At 48.2% G+C, this 25054-nt stretch overlaps 1 protein-coding gene across 2 annotated transcripts in view; it reads right to left on the reverse strand.

Annotated features, from left to right (window-relative positions):
* Positions 1-25054, reverse strand: part of LOC144152334 (endothelin-converting enzyme 1-like) — a 126023-nt gene that overhangs the window by 28988 nt on the left and 71981 nt on the right. For both annotated transcript variants that reach the window (XM_077683599.1, XM_077683600.1), the window contains 2 exons: positions 10754-10812; positions 3078-3129 (listed from right to left, as the gene is read on the reverse strand). In XM_077683599.1, the coding sequence (XP_077539725.1) occupies positions 3078-3129; positions 10754-10812 (111 nt within the window). The remainder of the gene's footprint in view (positions 1-3077; positions 3130-10753; positions 10813-25054) is intronic.

Here is a 25054-nt window from a genome sequence, read left to right on the forward strand (position 1 = left end):
CAATGCACAAAAATTAATCAAGTCTATGTTTACCACTCTAACCCGACCTTAACCCCTCCTAAGTCCACATTATTCAAACTCCATTCTACCTTTACCTTAATCAGGCTTAATCCGCCTTATTTCGCCTTAATTTTAATCCATCTTAATACCCCGAAAACTATCAAACATGCTAACCCAATTATCCCACTTTGCCAATCATGTCTATGAATCGTCTTAGGATTTTTCTTAGAATTAAAATTTGTTAGTATTTTCCTTTCATGTCAGTGCTCAGTGAAACATGATATGGGGATGAATCTGAACATTTTGTTCTTGGTGGTAAATCGCAGTATTTTTAACACTCCTGGTAGTCGAAATGAAGGAGTGTTCATGCACATTCGTGAAAAAAAAAACTGCTGTACCGATTGCAAAGTTTAAGGTACAGGCAACCGATTTTTGTTGAGCATATATTCTCTATCCCAAATAAAAGGGCATCACCTAAAGCACCTTAACCAGAAGCGGTTTTGCTGACACCGCTTTTAGATCTACGAGCCGTATGTGTCCCACCAAAAATAAAGCTGGCAACCGTCATATACTGTAGCGTGGCAACATACTTTTGTCTGTATGCGAAACAAAAAGCGATATTTAAAAACTTGTCTGCAGCTAAAAAAACCTGATTATCGTAGGCTTTCTTATTCCTTTACATACATTTTTTTTTTCAATTTACCAGTCTATTTTGCCCGCAGGAGCCATCTGTTAGGAGGGACGACAAGTAGAATGTGGCTTCACGTTGTGTAGGTCGGAAGTTCGATTCTCCCCGGGCGCGTCCTTTTTTTTTAAGCTGCCGTTGGCGTATTTGCAAACTGAAATCGAATATTTTAGCAGAACAAACGCTTGTGACTCGGGCAGAACCGTCAAAACTCCTTCACTGGGTCTGTTTACTGAATGCTGGCGTTGATTCTGGGCAATGAGGCTGAGTTAGCCACACTGAGAGCAGCCCAGCGGCGGTGGGCGGTGTCTTAAAAATCTTTAAAATAATGTTAAAAATACATATACAATTTAAACTTATAGAAATACGTGTGTTAACAGGCTTTCAATCCATGAATAAACGTTTCAGCAGTGGCAGTAGCTGCTAGGTTTGCAGGTCACGTGACCTGGACACGTACTCTAGTGTCAAGGTTCGACACTACGAACCGCCACCTTTACGATTTGAGAACGCTCGCGGCTAAATTAATGTGATTTCCGCCAATTTGTTTATATGAAACTTGTGGTTACTGGACTATATAAAACGCTGCCTTTCAAAAGAAATAGATAACATATACGCGACAAAAATTGGTTGTCCGTTCCTTTAGCGTGTGCAGATTTCTATATACTAACAGCTGAGTGTAGAACACATAGGTTTATTATCCTGTATCGATCTCCCAGCCGTCAAATAAACCACCTATTTTTAATTGTGGAAGTGCTCCTGGATTACGCATCGACTAATCAACGTATTCTACACTTGTTGGGAGATATGATATTACACTTATAATCTGCGTACTCAGGAGCAAGGAAATTCTCGTCGTACTGGAAGCGTTCAAGTTCAACAAATACTATACATGTTCCAACAAAGCTACAGAGAAAAATAGCCGCACTGCTGGTCACCCGATCTGTGCGGCTGAATACGAGCCACTGATACATGTGCGAGAACCGAGCCCGGGCCCGTGTCCCCGGGCCCGTACGAGCTGCCTGTTTATTAACATTGAAACACTCCCGCGCGGCCAAAATTCAACGTCCAGAACGAGGAAGCAAGTAATAAGCGTTAGCCGATCACAGCAAATACGCTAATGTCGTGTATGAAAATAGGTGGTAGGAAGCAGCACTACGAAGTTCCGGGGAGCACGATGACAACTGTGCAGCAGACAAAGGGAAACAGTCTTGTAAAGTTGATAAACACCTGAACGTCTGCTTCGGCACCGAGGGTTTGCCCAAACAGTTCAGGATGCCCTCGTTCAGGAAGCGAGACACAACTTTCATCGTAATGCAGTGTTGAGTCGCGTACAATGATGGCGTTCACACCATTCCCGGGTCAGTAGAAATGTGAGGATCACCACGAAGTTCAGCTTGCTTGTGAGTACTAGATTGATGTAGTCCAGCCAGCCGCGGATGCTGTACCGCTGTCTAGCCATCCGCAGCACCAGGTACCACAGAAGGAGGTTACTCACCGTCACTCTAACTTGCAGCAGCCAGCTTCCTTCAAGACTACTCTTATTCACCAACCTTATAAAACGAGTTGCTGTCGGTGACGGCGTAGTCGTGCTAGTTTGCAAGCAGTCCATCCTGGTGGCGGCCGGCCATGCCGGCCGCGACCAGGATGCACAGATTGGCAAGCCTTTATTCTAGGGACGCACGTGTGGCTGTCCATTTTCCTTTCATAGAACGCCAAGTATTTGCGGCAGACAAATAATTTCCCTATATTTTCAACTTCTCCTGGAAGTATGTAATTATAATTGCTCGTTCTCACGTAGCTTGTTGTAACTGCCTGCCCAGTTTTCTTAATTATTTAAAATACAATCGCAAAATAAGCCGTCTCTCGAAGAAGGCGGTTCCGGTTTGCTTGAGATTATTTCTGATTTGTGATTTTTTTAAAACATTCTCGGGATCACATTATGCTGCTGATATCTGCATCCATGACTCCTATCTACCCCTTCGGCCTGCCCGTTATGTGGTGGCCATGCCAACCTGGCTCACATCATGTGGGCATATCAACCGGAACCGAAGTCCCGTCTGAGGAGAAGTGGGCGCTCTCGCTTCGACGCATCGGCACGGCCACAAGGGCGGACGAGGTCGCTAGACGGCCACTACGGGACCACCAACCTAGGTCAAGAAGACGACGTCTAGGAGGGGGCAGGCCTTCAGCACGAGCTACCACCATCAGGACTTCGATTTTCCTACAGCCACTTCCTCACGAAGTTTTCCTCTCTCTTTTGCTCTCCCTCTCTCTCTCTCCGCCGATTCGCTGCTACCCTTTTGGTTCTGTAATTTGGTAGCGCCCGCCCCGCAAGTTCCTTTGACTTGCTCGTTCAGTTGTATTTGCACTTCCATGTGCCAACTTCACTTACTTGTGCTTGGTGTTGCGGAAAAAGGGCTTCGTGAACACACCCATGGGCACAACTGAAAAGAAAGATACGGAAACGAGAGTGTTTGAAAACGTGATTCATTAAAAAAAAACATGCGATATCCGGGTAATCCTGTTTGGCCGATAAACGCCATAATTTAGTTGAATACGGATTTTTGTTAGTTCTACTACATCAAGGCGGTTACTCAGGGCATCGGTCTAACAGCTGCCTTCTCACGGGGGCCCTACCGGAAGCAAAGTTAATTTTACCTAATACTTCTGAGGGAAAATCAGCTGGCCTCTGGACGCATTAGAGTCAGCGTGTTAAAAGACTTCCCTCCACCTATCAAAAGCATGTCGTTTACACGAAGAGTGCGCTCATCGCTTGGCTTCTTTAAGGAGCACAAACACTGATGTTATGACATCAACCTGACGCCACGCTATGTTGTGACGACTTCAACTTCACATTACATTGAAACGCGCCGGATAAATTAAAAATAACGCAGTAGCTCGTACTCAAGCGACAGCTTTGAGTGCAAATTAAGGCCAGGAACTTGGTGGTGTCTTTTTGAAACTAATTATCTGGTAGCCTACTACCCTCCGGTAGACAAGAAGCTAATCGAGGTGTAGTGAACCAAAACGTCGCTGCATATCAGCACAAAACACAAAGTTGCGTTTTCCGGCTAGCGAAGTTGAAACCTCAGAATTACAAGCCGGGAATCACTGAGAACGCTTCCCCTCTTAGATGTGAAATGTTTATAGTAAAACAACAATTGCCGTACATAGAGTGCTTTCGGCTTTAAAAAGCGTTCTATAACCGTGCGTGCCCACTTAACCGTTAAAGTTTCAAAAAGGATTATTGCTTTCTTGCTGCGTGCTCTTGCCCGAGGGGGCTTGGAAATATGTGCGTAGACTTGAGGCGGTTAACATGTGGTAAAAAATGCTCTGTTGTAACGCACGAGGTTCTCATGGTCCCAGTAGTTTAACGACACGGTCAACAACATGACCCGCCACACAATATAAGACTAGCGGACGAAAATTAGAGTTGTTTGCATCCTAAACAGATGCCTGTCGTAATACTGACCAGAATTCTAGCAACAGGATGGGAACGCCACGCCTGTTAAAATTAATAACTAATGGTGAATATTTGCCACCACAGGTATGGCCTACCAAAGAATGAAACACTGACAAAAAAGGTCGCATTAGTAGCGAACTGCATAATAGAGTAAACTCCCATTAAGACGAAGTCGAAGGGACCATGATGGTTTGTTCGTCTTACCAGAAGTTCGTTTCTTTTAAAGGCCTCCCGAAAAAGGGATCGGTAACAGGCCCAGGTGCATGCAAATATCTTTGTTGAAGACGGTCAATAGAATACTGATTGATAGAATACTGAATTTGATAGAATACTGTCTTCAAATGATCTTGCCTGGTTTTATGCAGGCCAAGCAGCGACGGAGATCGTGCACCTGCTACCCGAAGCGATAACGCAGCGGAGACAGAGGTAATTCCTCGCTTTCTCGATGGTAACTCGGTGGAACTCGCGACGCGAAACGACGTGAACTTACACGATCCCGCTGAGGAACGGTATTGGTCATTAGAGCTGCTACGTTCGCGAACAGAAAGCCTCCACCATCGCTCTAGCGGCGAAGCCTCTTAGGAGCTGGGGCTGTTGGCGTCTCCTGTTGTCTTTGTAATTGTCGTCTCATGTAGTGACGGTACCAAAATAGCTGGAAATTCGTTTGCCACTCGCGCTGGAGCTTCACGCGTACTAAAAAAAAACTCTGAGACACTCGCTAACGCGTCGCGATGGACAACTCTGTAACGCGAAATAAAAAAACTCGTTCACGCCTCGCGCTAGAGAGCTTCATGCTTCAAAGACAATAACTGTGTACCTATATCCCCCAACAGTTTCATCTCCATTGGAGAAAAAAAAAAACGCTAAGGCGCCAGGAATACACTTATGCACTGCATTCTTCGCCCCTCCTCAGGTTTCATATTTGTAGAGATAGCCCGGAACTCTCTCACTTTTATCCTCATAGTTTTCCGCCACTCTCGTCCAGAGCATAGAGGCCAGAAAACTCGGCCTCGCTTTTTTAGGGCCAAAGCTCCTTTGGGGCTCGGGATGTCGGCGTCTCCTGTCATTGTTTCACGTAGTCACGTAACTAAAACACCTTAGGGACACCCGTTTCCCAACGCCTCGCGTTGGAACGTAACGCGGGCTAAAAGAACAGACCGGGACACCCGCTTTCCAATGCCTTGCGCTAGAACGTTTCATTTCCGTGGGCAAAGCGGGTACCAAAAAAACGCACCTGCACACTCTTTTTCCAACGCGTCGCGCTAGAACCTTTGTGCTTCAAAGACACGAGACTTTTACAGAAAAGCTGTATACCTCTACCCCCAACGATTTAATCAAGTCCTAAGACGCCGAGCGCTCAGCAACGAGACCGCATAAGGATGAAAAGGCGCCTCTGAACAATGGGGCTTTCAAACATGTGCTCCTGGAAAAGATTTTGTTTGCAGATTATATTTGAAGGCTAGGCACGATGTAGTGACACTATCCGAGCGCGAGCGACAAGCTTTCTGAGACGACGAGAAACATTTCATCCCCTCCGTCTCGAAGGTCTGTGTCGAATTCCGTAACAAAATGGGCTTCAAATGCCAGGTTTTCTCATGTAAAGCACGATTCTTAGTATGCTGCGGCGCGTGACACGAAGACAGGTTAAGGGCAGTATGTCTTTTAATTAATTTCTTAAATCCGCTTGAACGTAAGTGAAGGGGCGAACACCTCAGAAAGCGCGTGATTGCTCCTCCCAGCGGTGCTTCTTTGGCGCTCAACCAGCGCGCGCCGTGTGGCAAGAAAGGGACAATCTTTGAACACACACATGTCCTAGGTTTATCAGTTCAATACACTTTCGCCTGCCCAGGTGGTTTCTTTTTACTTTTCTTTCACTCTAATTGCGTGAATGCCCCGCCGCACACCACCAATACTGCCGTGTTCGCTAGCTACCCAGAATCACCTGTAGTGGTTGGTGGTCACCACGAAGAGTCGTTCGTATTAACCGAAGAGTATGTCGACGAAAGAAGAAGACGACGAGCTTGTGTGGTACGATCACCATAATTGGCGATAGGGGAGAAGAAGAGGACGAATACAAAGCCTTCTGAGCGGCGCCATGGCCCGGGGTCCAGCTTCTCAACATTTGGTGCCATGAAACCAGGAAAGAACGACCCAGTGAACTGCATGGCGGCGCAGCGCATCTTCGAGGCTCGCGAGGCCTGGGCAACTCCTGGTTGGGATACTTCGTGATTACCTCATCTCTGATGCATTGCCCTTTGGCGGCGCCCGCCATGGCCGGCTGCTCGACGCTACACACCACCCACACGCACCCGGAGACGACGCAGAGGACGTGGGCCAACTGCTACGGCTCAGAGACACCCCCCGAGTACAGATTTCAGACCTCGTCAAAGCGGCAGACCGCGCACAGGAGCAGCGCCCTGTGAAACCAAGTACGCTGAAAACCTTCTACGAATCCGCGCAGCAAAAACAGATCACCCTTTACAGCTCGACAATCAGGTGAGAAACCTATTGGATATTGATGACAACACAAATGAATATGAAGAATCTGATTTATATCTCGGAATGATTTTTCGCATTAAATCACTAAAGGTGGATCCTTTCGAACGACACACAGCGTTCCATTCGCCTCTCCAATTGCCTTTCAAGAACCCTTTGTCCCTGCCAACGAATCGGTGACAGCAGCGACCCTGGAGGCAGCCACTGTGTCTTCGGTATGCGTCGCAAACTCTGCACCTTGTGTCGCGCTGCAGCCGCAGACCGATCTCATACCACAGGGAAATGAATAGGCCGACGAACTAGGAACAGGACCCGTCGAGTGTGTGACACAGAGAGAAGGAGCATTCAGTTCTGGCTGCATTGGATTCAGATAGTGCCGTCGGAAACACCAAATCGAATTGTCGGAGGACACGGAAGTTTAGATACAGGGACAGAGGACAACATATAAGTGCGCGAGCTGAGGTCCCTGCGCTAACGGCAGCTGACTTTCAACAACGAAGAGGGCAACCATTCTCACGAAGGAGGGCGATGCGGACTACTGTTCCCTTTTACCGACGGAAACGGCGACCGAATTACGAGGAGCCGAAGTCAATCCGGCGTTGCCAAACACCCCGAACCAAGGTAGGCCTCTCTTTACCTAAAGCCTCGGATCCAAATTGTGACGGGCTTTTGTTGCCCGTGTTCAACACAGCCGTGACTAGGAAGCGACACCACAGCTCAGAGCACCGTTGGAGAAGGAAGTGGCTGAGGGGATGAGACCGACTGGACGAAACGATCCCAACTAGAATGCTGAACTGGCCATCATTTATTTTTCTAGTGTTTCCTCTGCAGTTTCTCTGCATGTCTTCTCAAGAACCATTATAGCGGGCGGGAGTATGTTGAGGAAAGAAGAAGACGAGCTTGTGTAGTACTATCACCATCATTCGCGATAGGGGAGAAGAAGAAATGCAATAAATAGCGTTCTGAGCGGCGCCATGGCCCGGGGTCCAGTTCCTCAACAGAGTATGTGCATGGCTGTTCGTTTTAGCGGATTTGTCTTGCATTGGGTCTACCAAAAACCAAACAAACGTTCGCACGTTGTTCTGCATAAGCAAGTATTCGTTTTAACTGAGTGCGTCTTACCGGGAGTTCATTGTAGTAAGTTGTCACAGTAATATTCAGGACCTTAGTAACCCAAGTTAGTGAACTTGGGGCCAGTGACTACTTCCAACTAAACAGCTATACGCCAAAGCAGCTGTCACCCACCACACGAGAAGACGTGAAAACACTGGACAAGTTGCGAGCTGCATACAAAACAGCATATGCAGTAACTGTAGCTGTTATGAGAACATTGCGCCCTCTATCGGGAGGTCTGGGAACCTGCTCCTACTGCTCCGTTACGCACGACATTCAGCAGACGAACAAAAACGATCGACTAATAACAGGTCCACCTCTAAAAGGTAGGGGCAGTTACAAACTGCATACTAACCAGATGTTTGCCGCAACAATCACTAGGAGCCTAGGGCCACAGTAACAGGTAATGTTAAAAGTCGCAACAGTAACAGTCTGTAAATGAAGGACGTATCCTAAGCCTCTGTCGCGGAGCAGCTGCAACGAAACGAATAAGTTGGAAAGGTTTTGTAAGCATATCCTTCCGAGATCAGCACGCAGACGCGTTTCTTTTCGCTACATTTGTCGACAACTCTCCTGCCGATGTTGACGGGAAGCTTACAGCATCTACATCGAACTCTCAACATCGTTTTGAAATAGAATCACCATCCAAGCTGGTGCCTCCACAGTAACAAAGGTAATCGGAGACGGCGGGCAAGATTTCTGACGCACTAGCTTTTCTGCCTGTTGTATTTACTGCAATATAGGCGCTTTTTCACACGTCGCACGTAATAGAAATGGAGCGCGCGCCTATGGTTAGCCTTGCGTTGACCCTTTCGCGAACGCCACCCGAATTCGCGAATATGGCAACTCTGCAACGTAACGCATTCGCCTTCAAAAACTTTCGGGGGCACATAACCCAACCAGAGCCCCTTTTTTCGTGAAAAGCGCCAATTATTGGTCTCACAATTCAAGGCAACAGCCAACATAGTGGCCTAGTTTGCAAAAAATCCAAACGCGAGGTGCATTAGGGGCATTACTTGCATATTATCCGGTCCTTTGTTGCATCAGCCACTAGTATCCCAGTAACAACAAATTAAGCAAACGCGTGAAGAAGTATTTGCCACTACGTGTATCGCATAGCAGTGGCAATAATAATTCTTCGTGCGGTGAAAATCGATTCAACACTCTCTTACCCGTGAGGCGCACAGATTACGACTCGACCACCGTTCCTACGGCGTCCACGGGTGCGAAGCTGCCTACGCAAGTGACGCACATGGACCTCCTCACCGGCGTGTCAGAAGTTATTTATATTTACATTTATGCCCCGTTTACTCAAGGACTCGTTGCTCATTGTTTATTGCGAGCAAACGCCGGGGAGTGCAGTTGTTCTTAGAATACACAGTCGCCGTTTCTCAGAAAGAGCTGGGCGTGAATCCGTTTGGACAGAGTACGACATTAAACAAGTTGTGTTTGGCATGTGCGCCCATGCGAACTATTTCGAGTCTTTCCTGCAGCAAGTGATAAAGCATGCGCGTGAATTATCTTTAAGCAAGCCTTGTTTGTCGCATAGAGTGCACTAAGCGTATAGCTTTTCAGCCAGACTTCTTAGTTCCCTGCTTCGCGGTACATTGTCATTGAGAATCTCGCCTGGTTTTTGATGCTGTACAATTGCCATTCGCTCGTATGCAAAATATCGGGGTATTGGTACTGAGAGTGCCTTATCCTAGGAAGCACCGGTAAATTGTTAATAAGTTTACCATTGCTACATCGCCGGATCTGTGAGATGTGTAATGAAACAAAAAATAGTCAATTTTTGCTGACTGAACATCGTGAACGCTGATGTTAACAACGAAGCTGCACGCCACTCCTAAATTCCAAGAAGAAGCTGCATTGAACTTCTAAAAGCCAGCATTGATTGATTGATTGTAGGGTTTAACGCGCCGACGCAGCTCAGGCGATGAGGCGCGCCGTAGTGGAGGGCTCCGGAGTAATTTTGACCACCTGGGGATCTTTAACGTGCGCCGAAATCTCGTACACACGGGCGTTTTTGCTTTTCGCCTCCATCAGAAAAGCGGCCGCCGCGGCCGGGAAACGAACCCGCGACCTTGTGCTCAGCAGCGCAACGCCTTAGCCACTGAGCCACCGCGGCGGGTTCTAAAAGCCAGCAGATAGATTCCTTCCTGTTCGCACCCGTCCACGTGCCAACTCTCGCTAGCACTCTCGATTAGCGCGTTTCTTCCTACGGAGAGTGGGCTACTAATTTTCTGAGCATTCGTGAAACAACCGCCGAGCACCCTCGTCTATACATGCAAGTTGCTCAGTACCATGTGTTCGGGGTGCGCCCTCCAACTGGCCGACCCCTCTCCTTCACGCCTCTGCTCCGAACACCTGCGCTTGGCGTCGGCTCTCCCTCCGCCCACTGCTTGCTCTGGCTAGGCTATGCCCTCTCCACATCGTTGCGCCCGCATTACTACTACTCGCCCCATAAAAGCATCGACGAAGAACACCTTTCCTGTAAAAATTGGCGTTTGAATTGAATTAAGTTTTTTGCAACAATATTGCTTTGCACACACCAGGCTGCATACTAGCATCCTTGTTCGTAGGAATAATGTCGTTTTTGCCAGTTACTGCCACCAGCAAACTTTCGTTTTCGTTAGACTGTTGCATATAAGCATTAAGGTGCGAAACAGAAACACACTGCTTGTAGTTCTGCGCCATGCAGCAGCTCTAGGCAAATGTTATATTTGTTTGAAACAACTAAATTATAATAAGGTGAGGTTCATAGGAAAGAGCTAAGTGGGAGGTTAGTAACTGAGCACACAGGCAAATATCTGGTTAGTAACTCCAACTCTCACTACCTTTTGTAACTGGCTAGGTGGTCAGTAACAACGAGTCAGCCACTCAGCCACCGGCGCGGATTCTTCTTGTTTGATGCACCTTTTTTAGTGTACTCGTTGTAATGACACTGAACGGAGCGGCTGAGCTTTTAGCTAAGCCGATAAAAGGTGAGTACTTACACAGGTGCTGTTCTGTTGGACTGTACGAAGCGTAGATCTGGGTGCTGCCAAATGGCTCCCTGAGAAGAAGTACGGTTTTAAAATAACCAACAGGAGCGTAATAAGTTGAGGGAAGAAATATGGGGCCCTGATTAATTGATCGAACTGCTAGACACAAAATTACTCAACAAATTTTGCGATACACTCCTTATCATGAGCAAAAAAGATCTTAGAAGCTATTTGGAGTCTTACATATACAAGGTATATTTTATTTGAAACTGAAGCCTCACATAAGACTACAGAAGCTTCGCAATAGCGGTTGTGGGTTCGTGCCGTACACGGGGTGCATGTTTTTCTTCACTTTCTATCTTTCAGGCATTTTAAGGAAATATATATATTTTAACAAGAGTTAATGACGAGCCACTTCCTTCTTGCCATCCATTTTTACATTTCTAGACTTCTAGTCTCCCTTTTTGTGTTTTTTCAAAGAGCACGTCTGTCCTAAGCCGGATTCGCTACACGCAATTGGAGGGTCTCGGTTCTGCAGTCTCGTAGCTTAAGTTGGTTACCGCTGGTTCACACCTCAAGACACGCCGAAGAGACCCGTGTCACAGCCCCTGGACTAAAAAGAGGCGTCATCTGCCCCAGGTTCTTGAAGTGGCGCTGGGCACCACCCCACGGTCAGGAAGCCATACATACCAGCCATTCTATAAATACACAAACAGTGATGTGAGCACAGCCTTCCGGGTAGCCTAGTTGCTATGGCGTCGCACCGATACTGCCCTGGATGCGCGCTCCTCTTTCTCATAACTTTCTATGCTTAAGACATTTTCGACAAAATTATGTCTGCCAAAAAAAAATGAATGGCGGACACTTCCCCCGCGCCTGTATCGACGTTCTTGACTGCTGGCCTGCCTCTCTGTGTTGTCCCAACGATCCATACACTTCTACTTCTGATTTGATATACTTTGTGTCCCAGCTATCATGCACCAAGATTTAAAAACAGTAATACTTGGTGCATAATGTTTGCAGTACTGTGAAGAAGCAGACAGTATTTTTCGTTAATGAACCTAATTAATTGTAACTAATTATCTAACTAGGGAAGTACTGTCCTAATCACTAAAGTGTTAATGAGGGACTTGTAGGTACCCACGAGGGGAATCTAACGTGGTATTTTCAGCGAGGAACTAATTGCGTGTTCATTTATTCTGACTTATAAAGAAAACCCGCGAAATATAAACAAATACCACGTGACGGTGCCTCCGCGCGCATCGCAAAGCAACGCACTCAAACAGGCTGCCTCTGAGTTAGCCATAATGAAATAAACAAAAGAAAGAAAGAAGAAATCGCGACTGAGTTTGTGCCTTATCTGCACACGGGCCGCGCGAATCTTGCTGTTGCTGCTCCTTCAGTGCATGCCATCATCAAGGTGATGCGCAGTGTGCACCGCTCGTGTCCTTATCCAAGGCATCACGTACGTCATCGAGTTCGTTGTGGTCCCGTCATGTTCTCACGATATCATTCTTAGGTGGGACTTTTATCCCGTTATCACGCCATAATCGATTGGGCTCGTGCGCAAGTTTAACTTCTAGCATTGTGGGAGCCGCCGCAGAACGAACTCTCGATCAAGTTGCTGGTTTACGAAGATACCGATATTCCCCCGAGCTGGTCCGTGATTGTTTCTGTTTCTTGCAATGTCGCTGCGGACACAACAGTGATTTTCACACCGTCGAGTTTATTTCTTTCGCGCAAGTTACGCGTGTGCACGACATCCAGTCCGAGTGGCGCTGGCTACCACCCTTAAACACAGACAACAAATCACTTAACACAAATCACTTAGCGTAGTGGTCATCGCACCAGACTCAGGAGGTCGTGGGTTCGGATCCCACCCGGGCCAGTGCAGCATAGGGAGGGAGACGATAGCGTGTTGTCCTTCCGTTAATTATTTAATTTGTAACAATTTCGGAAGGCAAACTTCCTTTATCACAGGTTCTGTGAAATGAATACGAAGCTTCTACATACTTGTTGCGTACAAGGTACTCCTTTTCTTCTCACCTTAGCAAAGGAAGGTGAACCCTCGGCGAATGTTAAGCAGATGGAGAGGTAGAAACATTTGGTAACTATACAACAGTGAAAATTTTATTGATAGTTCTCCAACCAACCTAATGGTTTTGCTAGTTCTCCCTCTGCTTCACTTTCCGCTGGGTTTCTCTTTCCTTGGAGAAGGTAAGGAGAAAAGGAGTTCCTTGTATGCTACAGCTGTATAGAAATTTTGTATTCATTCTGAGATAACCCCTGATCTAGGAAGGTACACTTCCGAAACAGTTTTGAAATAAATGTAACGGAAGGACGACACGCTATCGTCTCCATCCCTATTCTATATATATACCGCCGATGAATGGTTTGCGGGATTTCGATTTTGCACACACGTTGAACACAATTAACAGTTTGAGTTTTACGTACGTAGAAGATTCACGTACGTAATGTTTCACTGATGATGAGTGTGCGTGCTTAAACGCGAATAGTCGCCGTAAGTCTCACGGATGTACCGCCGTCCAGTTTTTTACCAATATCACGGGAGCGTCGACCTTTTCGTCGATCAGCGCCGTATGATGGGGTGATACTACAAACTCGGAGAGAGTAACCACATGCGCATTAAGCAAAGGCCGCTGCTGTCGTCTTCTGTTAGGCTGTTCCAAGAGCTGACAGCCACCCCCGATTTTTTTATACGCTTATCACACTACCCTCCAAAGCGCCGTTAACGGGGCGAAGAGGGCAAGTGAAAGTGAGTGGCAACAGCAGTACGGGGTGGCTGTCTGCTCTTGAAACAGCCTAGCAGACGACAGCAGCAACAGCCTTCGCTTAGTGCGCATGCGGTTACTCTCGCCAAGTTTGCCGTATCACCCCATCATACGGCGCTGGTCGACGGAACGGTCGACGCTCCCGTGATATTGGTAAAAAATTGGGCAGGTGTACATGAGAATTGAATTTTCACGTTGTTGGTTTTACGTAGCTTACGTACGTAAAGTTGGCGAACATGGTGGTTTCATGCCGGCCCGCTTCGAAGCGATAACAGCTTCATCGCTAGTCCTTAGGTGTGATACTGTGACCTCAGCTATTGATGTCGCCTTCAATTTGTCCATTCTAACTCTCACTTAAAAATTTATTCGAAAACCAGCTGCTGCTTTTGAGATGGACAATTTTTAGTTGCTAAGCGTGACGAAGTTGCGTTTGTCGTTGTCATAGCAACTTGCTCGCAAAATCTCCAGTGGTTACCGCAGTGCTTGTTAGCAAATGGCTCTAAAAGTTGATTGATTGATTGTGTGGTTTAACGCGCCGACGCAACGCAGGCGATGAGGCGCGCCGTAGTGGAGGGCTCCGGATTAATTTTGACCACCTGGGGATCTATAACGTGCGCCGAAATCTCGTACACACGGGCGTTTTTGCTTTTCACCTCCATCAAAAAAGCGGCCGCCGCGGCCGGGAATCGAACCCACGACCTCGTGCTACGCAGCGCAACGCCTTAGCCACTGAGCCACCGCGGCGAGTGCGGAGAGCACGCACATCCTTGCGCCCTATGCGCAGGGCACATGTAATCGCAAGGGTTTCAAAAAAACATGCGCATGGGCTCCGTATATGTCTGAGGTTTGCGGACGTCAACCCGGTACGCACGTGAAACTGAAACTGTCGAATATATCAATAACAATTCGCCAGGGGCATAGATCCAGTTGGAAACAAATAAACTTCACGAAGCGTGCGAAAACTTAAGGTAAGCAAAGACACAGACAGACCTGAAAAACACTAAAATAAAGTTAAATTTTCGGGACGAGGACTTTTCTTCAGATTGAAGTGCAGGCCGCGTTGTCAGTGTTATATATCCCCGATAAAGCCAGGAAAGCGCAGGACAAGGGAAACGAGCTTGTTCATACAATCAGGTCACAAATTGGAGGACAGAGTAAAACAGGTGAAATGACAAGAAAACTTATTTTAAAATCAGGTAGTTCAAACGTCACAGTCCGTTACATATATAGAAGCGATACATGTCCGCAATAATGAGGCACGAGGGCGATAAAAACACCCTTAGGTCAAAAAGTCAAGTGGTATTTGACGAGTGCGGTTGCAATAGGGGTCCACCAACGAAGACACGTCAATGCAGGCATGTGGCGCACGCCTCCATTATAAATCTGCGCAAACAGACCTACAAATCACATGACTAAAACATGAGACAACAGTATACTTGTGTTGTGGTGGTGCATGGAGGGGGGTGTGCACATAAAGGCAGCCAGATAGGGGCTTAAGTGAGCCTGATAGTACATCCCCACACAAAGGGCAGCAGAAAAAAATTATCACAAGAAAAAGTTGTTTAATGCTATTGTCAATCCTCCCGGGGAAATAGGGGTCAAGAAGACAAAGACATCAGTAGAAGACAGGTGTACAGGTAACAGTACCCAAATGAGGCACACCTAGACTCGCACATCTGGTCCGCGCTTTGCGGCCTCAGGGAAATACGATGCGGTCAACAATGAATGGTAAAAAAACAGGAAAAAGGGTAGGAAGGAAAGAAGCTATCACACAAACTTGAGTAGAAGAGATTTGGTGTGAATAGAAAAAAAGTTACATTTTTGCCGCTGCCCATTCTATACTGCCGATTTTGCGTGCAGGCCGGGTCAACTTCACAAACGTTGTAATCCCGTGCAAGGCCCGAACGACTGCTTAGGGATTCGTCTGATTGATTGATTGATTGATTGATGATTGATGATTGATTGATTGATTGATTGATTGATTGATTGATTGATTGATTGATTGATTGATTGATTGATTGACTGACTGACTGACTGAATGACTGACTGACTGACTGACTGACTGACTGACTGACTGACTGACTGACTGATTGATTGATTGATTGATTGATTGATTGATTGATTGATGGATTGATTGATTGATTGATTGATTGATTGATTGATTGATTGATTGATTGATTGATTGATTGATTGATTGTAGGTGTTATGAATGAATGGGCAGGATCGCGCGGAGATCAATGAGCCGGGCTGCTGTCTAAACAAACACACGCATTCTATTCAGAAGACAATGCAAACGGGCAGGTACGGAAAGCGTGAAAGCCATATTTACAAGGCTCAGAAAGAGCCAGTGAGGCGTTGGCCTACTTCAGTCCACAGGGTCTGGCACGGTGCAGTAGCGTCACGGAGGGGCCTTTGGCGAGTCGATGCGAGGCGGTGCTCTCAGCGAGGCTGCTGAACTGTGTTCGCCGAAGAGCTCCAAACTCGCGTTATGGTCCCACGGCAAATAACGTGGTGATGCCGATCACTAGCGGTGGGAGGAGATCACTTGGGCTCGAAACGCGGCCTCGCCGCCCGCGCTCCGCGTCACCGGCACACGGCTGATTCGTGGGCCGGACCCCGGCTTCTTCCGGGGGCGTCCAGGGCTGTCGTTGGGCCTACGCCACGACGGATCGTAACTTGGAAGGCAGCGCTCGCGCCGGACCTCGGGCCTATACCGCGAGGAAGCAGTCCTTCTGCGTTTTGGCCGACCGCTTAGGAACGGCTTCCTTCTCCTTCTTTCGTGCTGACCGTCTTCCGGAAGCGCTCTGCCATCTGCTCAGCGGATTGGCCACGGCACTACACTACAGTAGGGTTTAACACGCTGACGCAACGCGGGCGATGAGGCGCGCTGTAGTTGAGGGCTCCGGATTAGTTTTGACTACCTTGGGATCTTTAGCACGCGCCGAGATCTCGCGCACACAGGCGTTTTTGCTTTTCGCCTCCATAAAAAAAGTGGCCGCCCTCGCTGGGAATACAAACCGCGACCTTGTGCTCAGCAGCACCTGTATTTGTTCTACCGCCAGGTGCCCGAAGCCGTCAAGGCACAAGAATGCACTTCGTGGCTTCCACAGCCATGGTTGAGGTTAAGCTGTGGCAGGACATGCCGGCAGACTTTCACCCCCCGCCAATGCGGTGTTGTAGAAGGCCGGGGTCCCCGCCCGATCGACAAGGCTCATGGGCCCGTCCCAAAGGTAAAGGCAGCTTTGCTGTAGTGAACTGTCGTTTCAAGTGTCCGCAATGAATGAGGTGCGGGTGTACCGAACAAAGACACCGGTGGGTCCCGGTGGTACGCGAACTCGACCCCGGTAACTCCCGCATGCGAGGCTATTGGGGTACCTCTGAGCCATCGCTGCGATTTCTAACAGCGGAGTTGTTATTGTTCGTAAGTTTGCCGTTCAGGAAACAAAACACGGAGAGAATGCCGCCTGCTTATGTACGCGCGCCTAGCGGCGACCGCCGATTCCCTAACTCGCCGAGAAAACTTAGAAAGAAAAAATTCAGCGCTTTCGTCAAGCGGTACCGCGCATGTATAAAAAACGCCAGTTCTAAATCTGACGTAAAGACACCGTACTTGGTAAGAGTCACTGCGGCCGGCGCATTCTCTAGAAGCGGTTATGGGTAATTGTAGACATGCGTATTTGTGTGCGAATCCTTCCGGAGACAACTTGCTGATGCTGCCATCGCTGCCTGGAGTCGATGGCGGAGATCTGGTGCGTCTTACAAATACGGAAGCTTACTTCGCTTCCACCACTCGCTGCGAAAAAGACGACGACCTCTTCGATCCAGATCACAATTACTAGCACCGCATCTATGTAAATAAACAATAATACTCAAACTAAGCTACATACCCGGCAATGCGCACCCACGACAGCTTCGCCATTCAAGTCTTCCGCGTGAGCACAAGCTACCCTGAATTTTTTTAATTTCGATGCCTTCCACCTGGGCATTCCCGACAAAGTGGGGTAACTTTCCAACCACGACATCCCCTGATCAGGGGGTTCTTGTACCAATTTTACAGTATGATGCCCATCCGCAGCGAAGTTCTTGGTGGGTGAACAGCGCGACTACAGAGGAACCTACCACGCCTGCCGCAGTGGTAGTGCGTGTCCAAGCCCATTATCCCCTGTCGAGAAATGGGTAATAATACTTTCAAGCTCCAAATATTTACACACAGGATATACAAGACAGAGACATGCGCTACCATTGCTGACAGTTAGATTGAAGCCGCCGGAAAGAGCACACACTTCATGGGGAGTTGTCTCCACCAAATGCAGTACGAAAATGTGCGCCTCTTGCACGCTCGGATGGCGATGAGATGGATTACAAGTGAATGCTCAAGGGTTAAAGACGCAAATGGGCTCGATGAACCGCAAATATAACTTGACCAGGTGTGGGTTCGAGCTAGTTGGTTTTGGTGGCTTCCACCCGATCTTAGGCCATAGTAGCACGTCTGTGTATTGTATGTCCTATGAGTAAATATTTGGCGCTTGAAAGTCCTATGATCGAATACCAACTAGCTCTAGCCTACCAGTTATATGTTTGGTCCTAGGAGTTCGTTTGCGGATTTAGCGCTTCAACTTCACTTCGAATCACTATCATCGCCATCACAGTCAGGCGGGCACATTTTCGTACTGCATTCAACGGAGACAACTGCCCCTTGAAATGTGCGCTTTTTTCGGCGGTTTCAATCCAACCGTCAGCCATAGTATCTTCTGTCCATGTCTTGTATGGGCTGTGTGGAAATATGTGGCGCTTGAAAGTCATCAGATGGAATACCGACCAGCTCGAACCCATACCTCGTGGGGACGGGGGGTGCTTGTATCCTTTGAACAGGTGGGTGCCCAGCCGTCCAAGACCCCGCCGGAGGGGTTCGAAAAGCCTACCAGATACGTCTGCCATAGCCGCTTGTGGTCAAGCAGTAAGCGATTGTGCCACCGTCAAGACGAGCCACCCTACAGCAACGCTTGTACCTTTTGAACAAACCCGTGGTCATCCGGCGTCCCACGAGTCGAACCTGGTATCTCCCACTTACGAGACGAGTGTTTTACCCTTCGATCATCGCCATCGATTTTTGCAGCCGCCTTGTTCCACGGGGGAAATTTTATATGCCATCCGGCTCAACTTCCCAAGCATTGTAATCCCACACAAGGGACGAGAGCCGGGCTGGGGAGTCGCTTGTAATTATTTTACCGGGCAGTGCCTGGCACAAGAAGGCACGCGAATGCACATGATGTCTTCTAAAGCCGTGGTGGCAACTCCGCTCGTAACCACGTGTGGGAGGACATGCCGCCAGACCATTACAACCGCGGCAAGACGGTGTTGTAGAAAGACAGGGGGCCCCGCCAGATTGCCAGGGGTCAGGGGCCACTGGCAAGGGTAAAGGAAGCTTTCCAAACGTCAATTCCCCGTTAAATGGTCCGCACTCGACGAGGGACGTTTGTACCCATTAAAAGCCGGTGGTTGCCCGGTGGTACGCGGATTCGAACCCGGTGCCTTCCGTATACCAGGCCGAACTGCACCTATGAACCGTCGCTGCGGTTAAAGTTGACCCGGCTTGCACGCGATATCGCCCTTGTGGAATGGTGCAGCTGCAAAAATTCAACTGCTTAGGACAGCCGCGATGGCTCAGAGGTACCGCACGCACCTCGTATGCGAAAGGTAACTGGTTAGAATCCGCGTACCGCCGGGTACCCAGCAATTTTTTTAATGAATACAGGCGTCCCTGGTCGACTGCGTACCCTTGTAAGGGTAAGTCACGCCTGAAAACTGCATTTATATATGTATACTCTTGCCAGGGGCAACTTACCCTTGACCACCTGCCCCCCCCCCATCTCCCCTCCCCGGCAGTGTAGAACACCGCCTTGCCAGGGGTGAAGCAGTCTGGCAGTATGTCCTACTACAGGCGGTTACGAAATGAGCGTCAAACATATTTGTGGAAGTGATTATGTGCATTGGTGTGGCCAGGCACGTAGCGGTAAAATAGGTACAAGCGACTTCCCGGTCTGAATCTCCATGCTTGTTTTGGAATACAGCGATTGAGAACTACGTTGGCTTGTGCGGGAAATCACCCCTATGGAGTGGGACGGCTGCTAATACCCCTAGCCGCTACACGTTATCTACAGACGAAGCAAGAATCTGGCGACGTTCTTCCTAAATCAAGCATCATCCAACCACGAAATAATTATTACATGCTCTGCAACATACCACGACGTGAGTTATGCCGGTAAATGACCGCCACCTAGCGCACCGCCTGCACGGCTTTAAACTATTATTTTAATGTAAAAGGAAAGTTTAACTGACTTTGCCAACGTTTTAAACCTGCTTGAATGCACCGTCTATAGGGAAAAATATATCGGCCCGACTGAAACGTCATTTCTTATGTGGTTTACTAATCAACGCTCTCACGCCAAAATCTGCCCCTGTTTACCTAAATCAAGGCATGGGAACACTCCTGGTCATTCTTTTGAACAGCTGAAGGCCACAAATCTGCCTGAAATGCCACCCTTTAACTAGGTTTCAATGGTATCCCGTCTTTATTAGAAAAAATGAAACTGTCATCTTCGGCGGGTACCGATGAAAGTACATCCAAGCTGTTAAAGAACACTAAGCACATATCAGCCGAGTTTTTACTTTTGCTGTTCTCCCAGTCGCTTTCCTCAGGTATCCTGCCTTTCGACTGGAAGTGTGGAAAGGTCATTCCGGTTCACAAGACAGGTAAAAGTGTGGAAAGATCATTCCGGTTCACAAGACAGGTAAAAGACTGCCCGTTAAATTATCGCCCCATATCATTAACCAGTGTTTGTTGCAAACTCATGGAACATGTCATATACACTCATATCATGCATTTTCTTGATTCTAACAATTTTTTTCATTCCTCTCAACAGGGATTTCGAAAAGGCCGCTCATGCGAAACCCAACTAGCCCTTTTCCTTCACGACCTGCATGCTAACCTCGATGGTAACCTCCAAACTGATGCTATTTTTCTTGATTTCACTAAAGCTTTCGATAAAGTTCCACACCAGCGCCTACTAAAGAAACTTTCTCAATTAAATCTACCAACTGAGCTTCTCAATTGGATTACTCAATTTCTGACTAACCGCTTTCAGTTTGTTTTCGTTAACAACGTCAAATCTAACTCTCTTCCCGTTAAGTCTGGAGTGCCACAGGGATCTGTCCTTGGCCCACTTTTGTTCCTAATCTACATTAACGACTTGCCTAACAATTTATCCTGCAACCTTCGCATGTTCGCAGATGATTGTGTTATCTACCGCAAAATAACCAACACATTTGATCAAGCAGCACTACAGACTGACCTTAATGATGTATTAAACTGGTGTGACCGTTGGCTTATTACCCTTAATCCTAACAAATGCAAATTAGTTTCCTTCCACCGCCGCAAAACTCCACTCCGATTTTCCTATGAAATTGCTAACGTACCAGTCGAAACAGCCGTATCCTAAAGTATCTTGGTGTAACATTAACCCCTGATCTTTCCTGGCGAACGCATATCACTAACATGATTTCATCAGCCAACCGATCATTAGGATTTCTAAAACGTCACCTACGTCACTCACCGTATCACGTGCGGCTTGTGGCCTACGAGTCGCTAATCCGGTCCAAACTAGAATACGCATCACCCATCTGGAGCCCTCACCAAGTTTATTTGATCAACGCCATCGCAGCAGTGAAAAATCGCGCCGCTCGCTTCATTCATTCTTCTTATTCTTACGATGTCAGTGTTCCATCCCTTAAAAATGAATCCGGCCTGTCAAGTCTTTCCCTTCGACGCAGAATTGCTACTTTGTCACTGTACCACAAGTTGTACCACAGCTCACTCAGCAAACCACCTTACATCGCTCCCGCCGCACGCATTTCCCCCCGCACTGGCCATCCACTTCAAGTCTTCCGACCCCGATCTGGCACCTCAACATTTTCTGCATCATTTCTCTGCCGCGTCGCCAAAGAATGGAATGACCTTCCCCACGATGTAGTTTCAATCACCTGTCCGTCACGTTTTATTCAAAGTGTGTCTATGCATCTGCAATGTTAACCTGTGGCTTTTGCATCTATGTTGAACAACCCACCCCTTATGTAACACCCCCCTGTGGGGTCTTTAAGGAAATAAAGTGAAGTGAAAGTGAAAGTGAAGTCAAGTGAAATCTCGAATCTTGTTTTCAAACCCACCAAGATCGGAAGGTCCGAAAGTCCTATCGTCTCTATAAGCTTAAAGGAGTACTGACACGAAATTTTCGTGTTACGTTTTTTCGCGGCTATGCGTGCCTACCAGCCCACTAATCATAGAATGACAGATTAGACGGTCAAGCGCAGCGTAAACATTCATTTACGGCGTCGTTTATTCGTTACAGTTTCGGTTTCGACTGAGAAACGCCGAGCGGCCGCCATAACATGATGTATCACATGACGTCACCATTCTTGACGCATCGCTGCCTCCGTGGAAACGCGCGCGAGCGAGCGCACGCGCGCGCCCAGACCGACCGAGGTCTTCGCCGTCCCCACAGGCCCGGGCAGCATGACGTCAGTCCCAAAACCAAGACGTGTACACACGCCCGAGCAGCGCGCGCCAACCACAGCCAGCGCGTCGGCTTTGTCACGGGAGCCCCGACGTCGGCAGTTTGGGGCACGTAGCACATGATGTCATGTCGGTAGCTCTGGGCTTTCTCGTGCGGGCGAAGATTAAAATGGATTTTAAATATGTTTCCCTGAACTGTTGCTGTTGAAACTTGCTGGGAGATATCTCCTGATAAAAAGGAAGCGTTTTACATAGTAATCACAGCTTTGAAATTTCGTGTCAGTACTCCTTTAAGTCAGCTGTCCTTGGCATCATTCAAATTCATGGGAGACTTACGTGTCTTTCCTCCGATTAAAATTAATGTCTCTCCCCGTATCCTCCCTCTCTCTCCGTTATATATCGAAATCGAAGTCCTATCAAAGTAGTGCTATGTCCCTTTCTTGCATTTCCTCGACAATCATTTCCAGTCATTTGGTGACACGGAGTAGCCAATTTCTGTTTGGGTGCTACCCCAGCGTTGTACTGCACATGGGCTTGGCTAAAATAATCTGACCACTCAGTCGAAACATATTTATATGGATAGAAACCTGCGGCGCCATTGTTAGTTTTGGAATGCTCACCTTGAAATCTATTCGAGCGCGCGAGTTTGTGTGATTGCTTTCCTCCTCCCTTCCTTTTTATATATTCAGTGCTGACCGCCTGGTGGTTCCCTGAGGACGCAATGTGCCGAATATTTGTGTAAGTCCAGGGGTGCGTCGTGTGCATGCGTTCCCCTGTCCACCTCTCCTCGGTTGTGGTTCACTTCGTGACCTATACTATCCCCGAGCGCTTAAAAGCAGCACTAAACTTTCTGAGCTGATAATTTCGTTCTGCTGCGCTTTCTATGAGGATGGGCTCCCAGCTTCACTGGGAACTCTCTCTGGCTGCCTTCATGCAATCTCCCTTCCCTGCCACCACCCCAACCCAAGACAATGCTGTCTCATATTGTAATCATGAGATTTGAAATTTGAACAGATGTGTATGGCCAGAAGTGCGCCTTGTGCGTTCAGGGACGTGTCTTTTGTGGTCATTGTGGACCCCTATTGCAACCGGACTCTTCAACCACTGCTGAACTTGTTGACTTGATTGTGCTTTTATCTCTCTCCCCCCTGCATCATTGTTACGAACATGTATAACTTGTATATATGTAACAATCTCTGGTGTTTAAACCACGGGATTTGAAGATTAGTTTTTACCCAGTTCTCATGTTTTTACTGGCCTCCAGCCACGACCCGTAGTATGAACACGCTCCCTTTTCTTGCCCTGCCCTCTCCTTTGCTGCATCGGGTATGTAGAGCACTGTAAACTAGGCCTGAAATTTACTCTGAAGAAAGAAAGTGCCCTCACTGAAACATCAGTAAAAATCATTCGTTAGATGCAAGTACTCGCATTTTTACTTACCTTGTATATATACATATATATGTATATATTGTGGTAATCCGGCAATAGTGGCGGGGGACAATCCCACAGGATGGACATGTGCCGGCTGAGGATGAGGAGGTGGAGCGAGGATGGAACATGGCGGACTGGGCTGGGCTACGTGTGTGCAGCCGGATCGGCTGAGCAGTGGACCTTGGCGGAGCGGGACTCCCAGTAAAGGTGTGATCGAGGGGGCTCAGTGTCCTTTCTTGGGAACCGCGGCCAGGTGCAAGAACCCCGGTACCACAATATATATATATTGAAGCGTGGTTTATTGGACCACTAACGAGCAGTTAGAGCTGCGGAGAAGCCGAGGTTCTTCGTGCTCAGCAAGCTAAGTCCGACGCGATACTCGATCGGCCCGTGCCCAAGCGATGCTTCTGCCTCCTCGTCGTCGGGCGTGCACCAAGCCGAATATCCCCAACGGGGAATTGTCCTTGCATGGTTGCCTGTGACAATTACATCAATCGCGTCCATAGTCAACGCTACAATATTCGCCCCCGGTGGAAAAGGAGCCATCCTGGCGACTCAAGGTGTCGAGGAGACCACAGGATCGTAATACTCTTTCAGCCGGTTGGCGTGAACTATCTCGCGTCCACGGTGTCGACGGTCGGGTGCGGGCGCAACCGGTTCGATGAGGTAATTCACTGCTGAAGTTTGCTTGACGACTCTGTAGGGTCCATGATATTTTGCAACAAGCTTCGGTGAGAGACCGGGTGTAGGGCATGGGACCCAAAGCCAGACAAGTGAATCAGGCCTATAGGTGGGAGCCGCGGTGGAAGCGTCGAGATTATGCTTCTGGTGTTGCTGGTGTTCAGATGTGAGCGAGCGGGCGAGCTGACGGCACTCTTCGGCATGCTTGACTATTTCCGAAATGGGTGCGAACTCGGTCTGATCTGGGCGATACGGCAAAATTGTGTCAAGAGTGCATGCCGGCTCCCGTCCGTAGAGCAGGAAAAAAGGTGAGAATCCCGTCGTCGTCTGCGTGGCCGTGTTGTAGGCGTACGTGACAAAGGGAAGTATCACGTCCCAGTCCGAATGGTCCGACGCCACGTACATCGAAAGCATATCACTCAAGGTGCGGTTAAATCGTTCTGTGAGACCATTCGTCTGCGGGTGGTAAGACGACGTAGTTCGGTGAACAATTCGACATTCCCGCAGGAGGGCTTCGATGACTTCCGACAGGAAGACGCGACCTCGGTCACTGAGCAGCTCTCGAGGGGCACCATGGCGAAGTATGAAGCGGCGTAACAGGAAGGACGCGACGTCACGTGCCGTGGCAGTTGCTAGAGCAGCAGTTTCTGCATAGCGCGTAAGGTGATCCACTGCCACAATGACCCAACGGTTGCCAGCAGCTGTGCACGGAAGGGGACCGTAAAGGTCTATCCCAATGCGATCGAACGGTCTTTCTGGGCACGGCAATGGCTGCAGCGGGCCCGCCGCGGGAGTAGGAGGGCATTTGCGCCGCTGACAGTTGATGCATGACCGGATGTA

This window comes from Haemaphysalis longicornis, unplaced genomic scaffold (genome assembly GCF_048455015.1).
Source record: "Haemaphysalis longicornis isolate Haplotype H1 unplaced genomic scaffold, Haemaphysalis longicornis Haplotype H1 scaffold_9, whole genome shotgun sequence".
In the NCBI taxonomy this organism is placed as follows: domain Eukaryota; kingdom Metazoa; phylum Arthropoda; class Arachnida; order Ixodida; family Ixodidae; genus Haemaphysalis; species Haemaphysalis longicornis.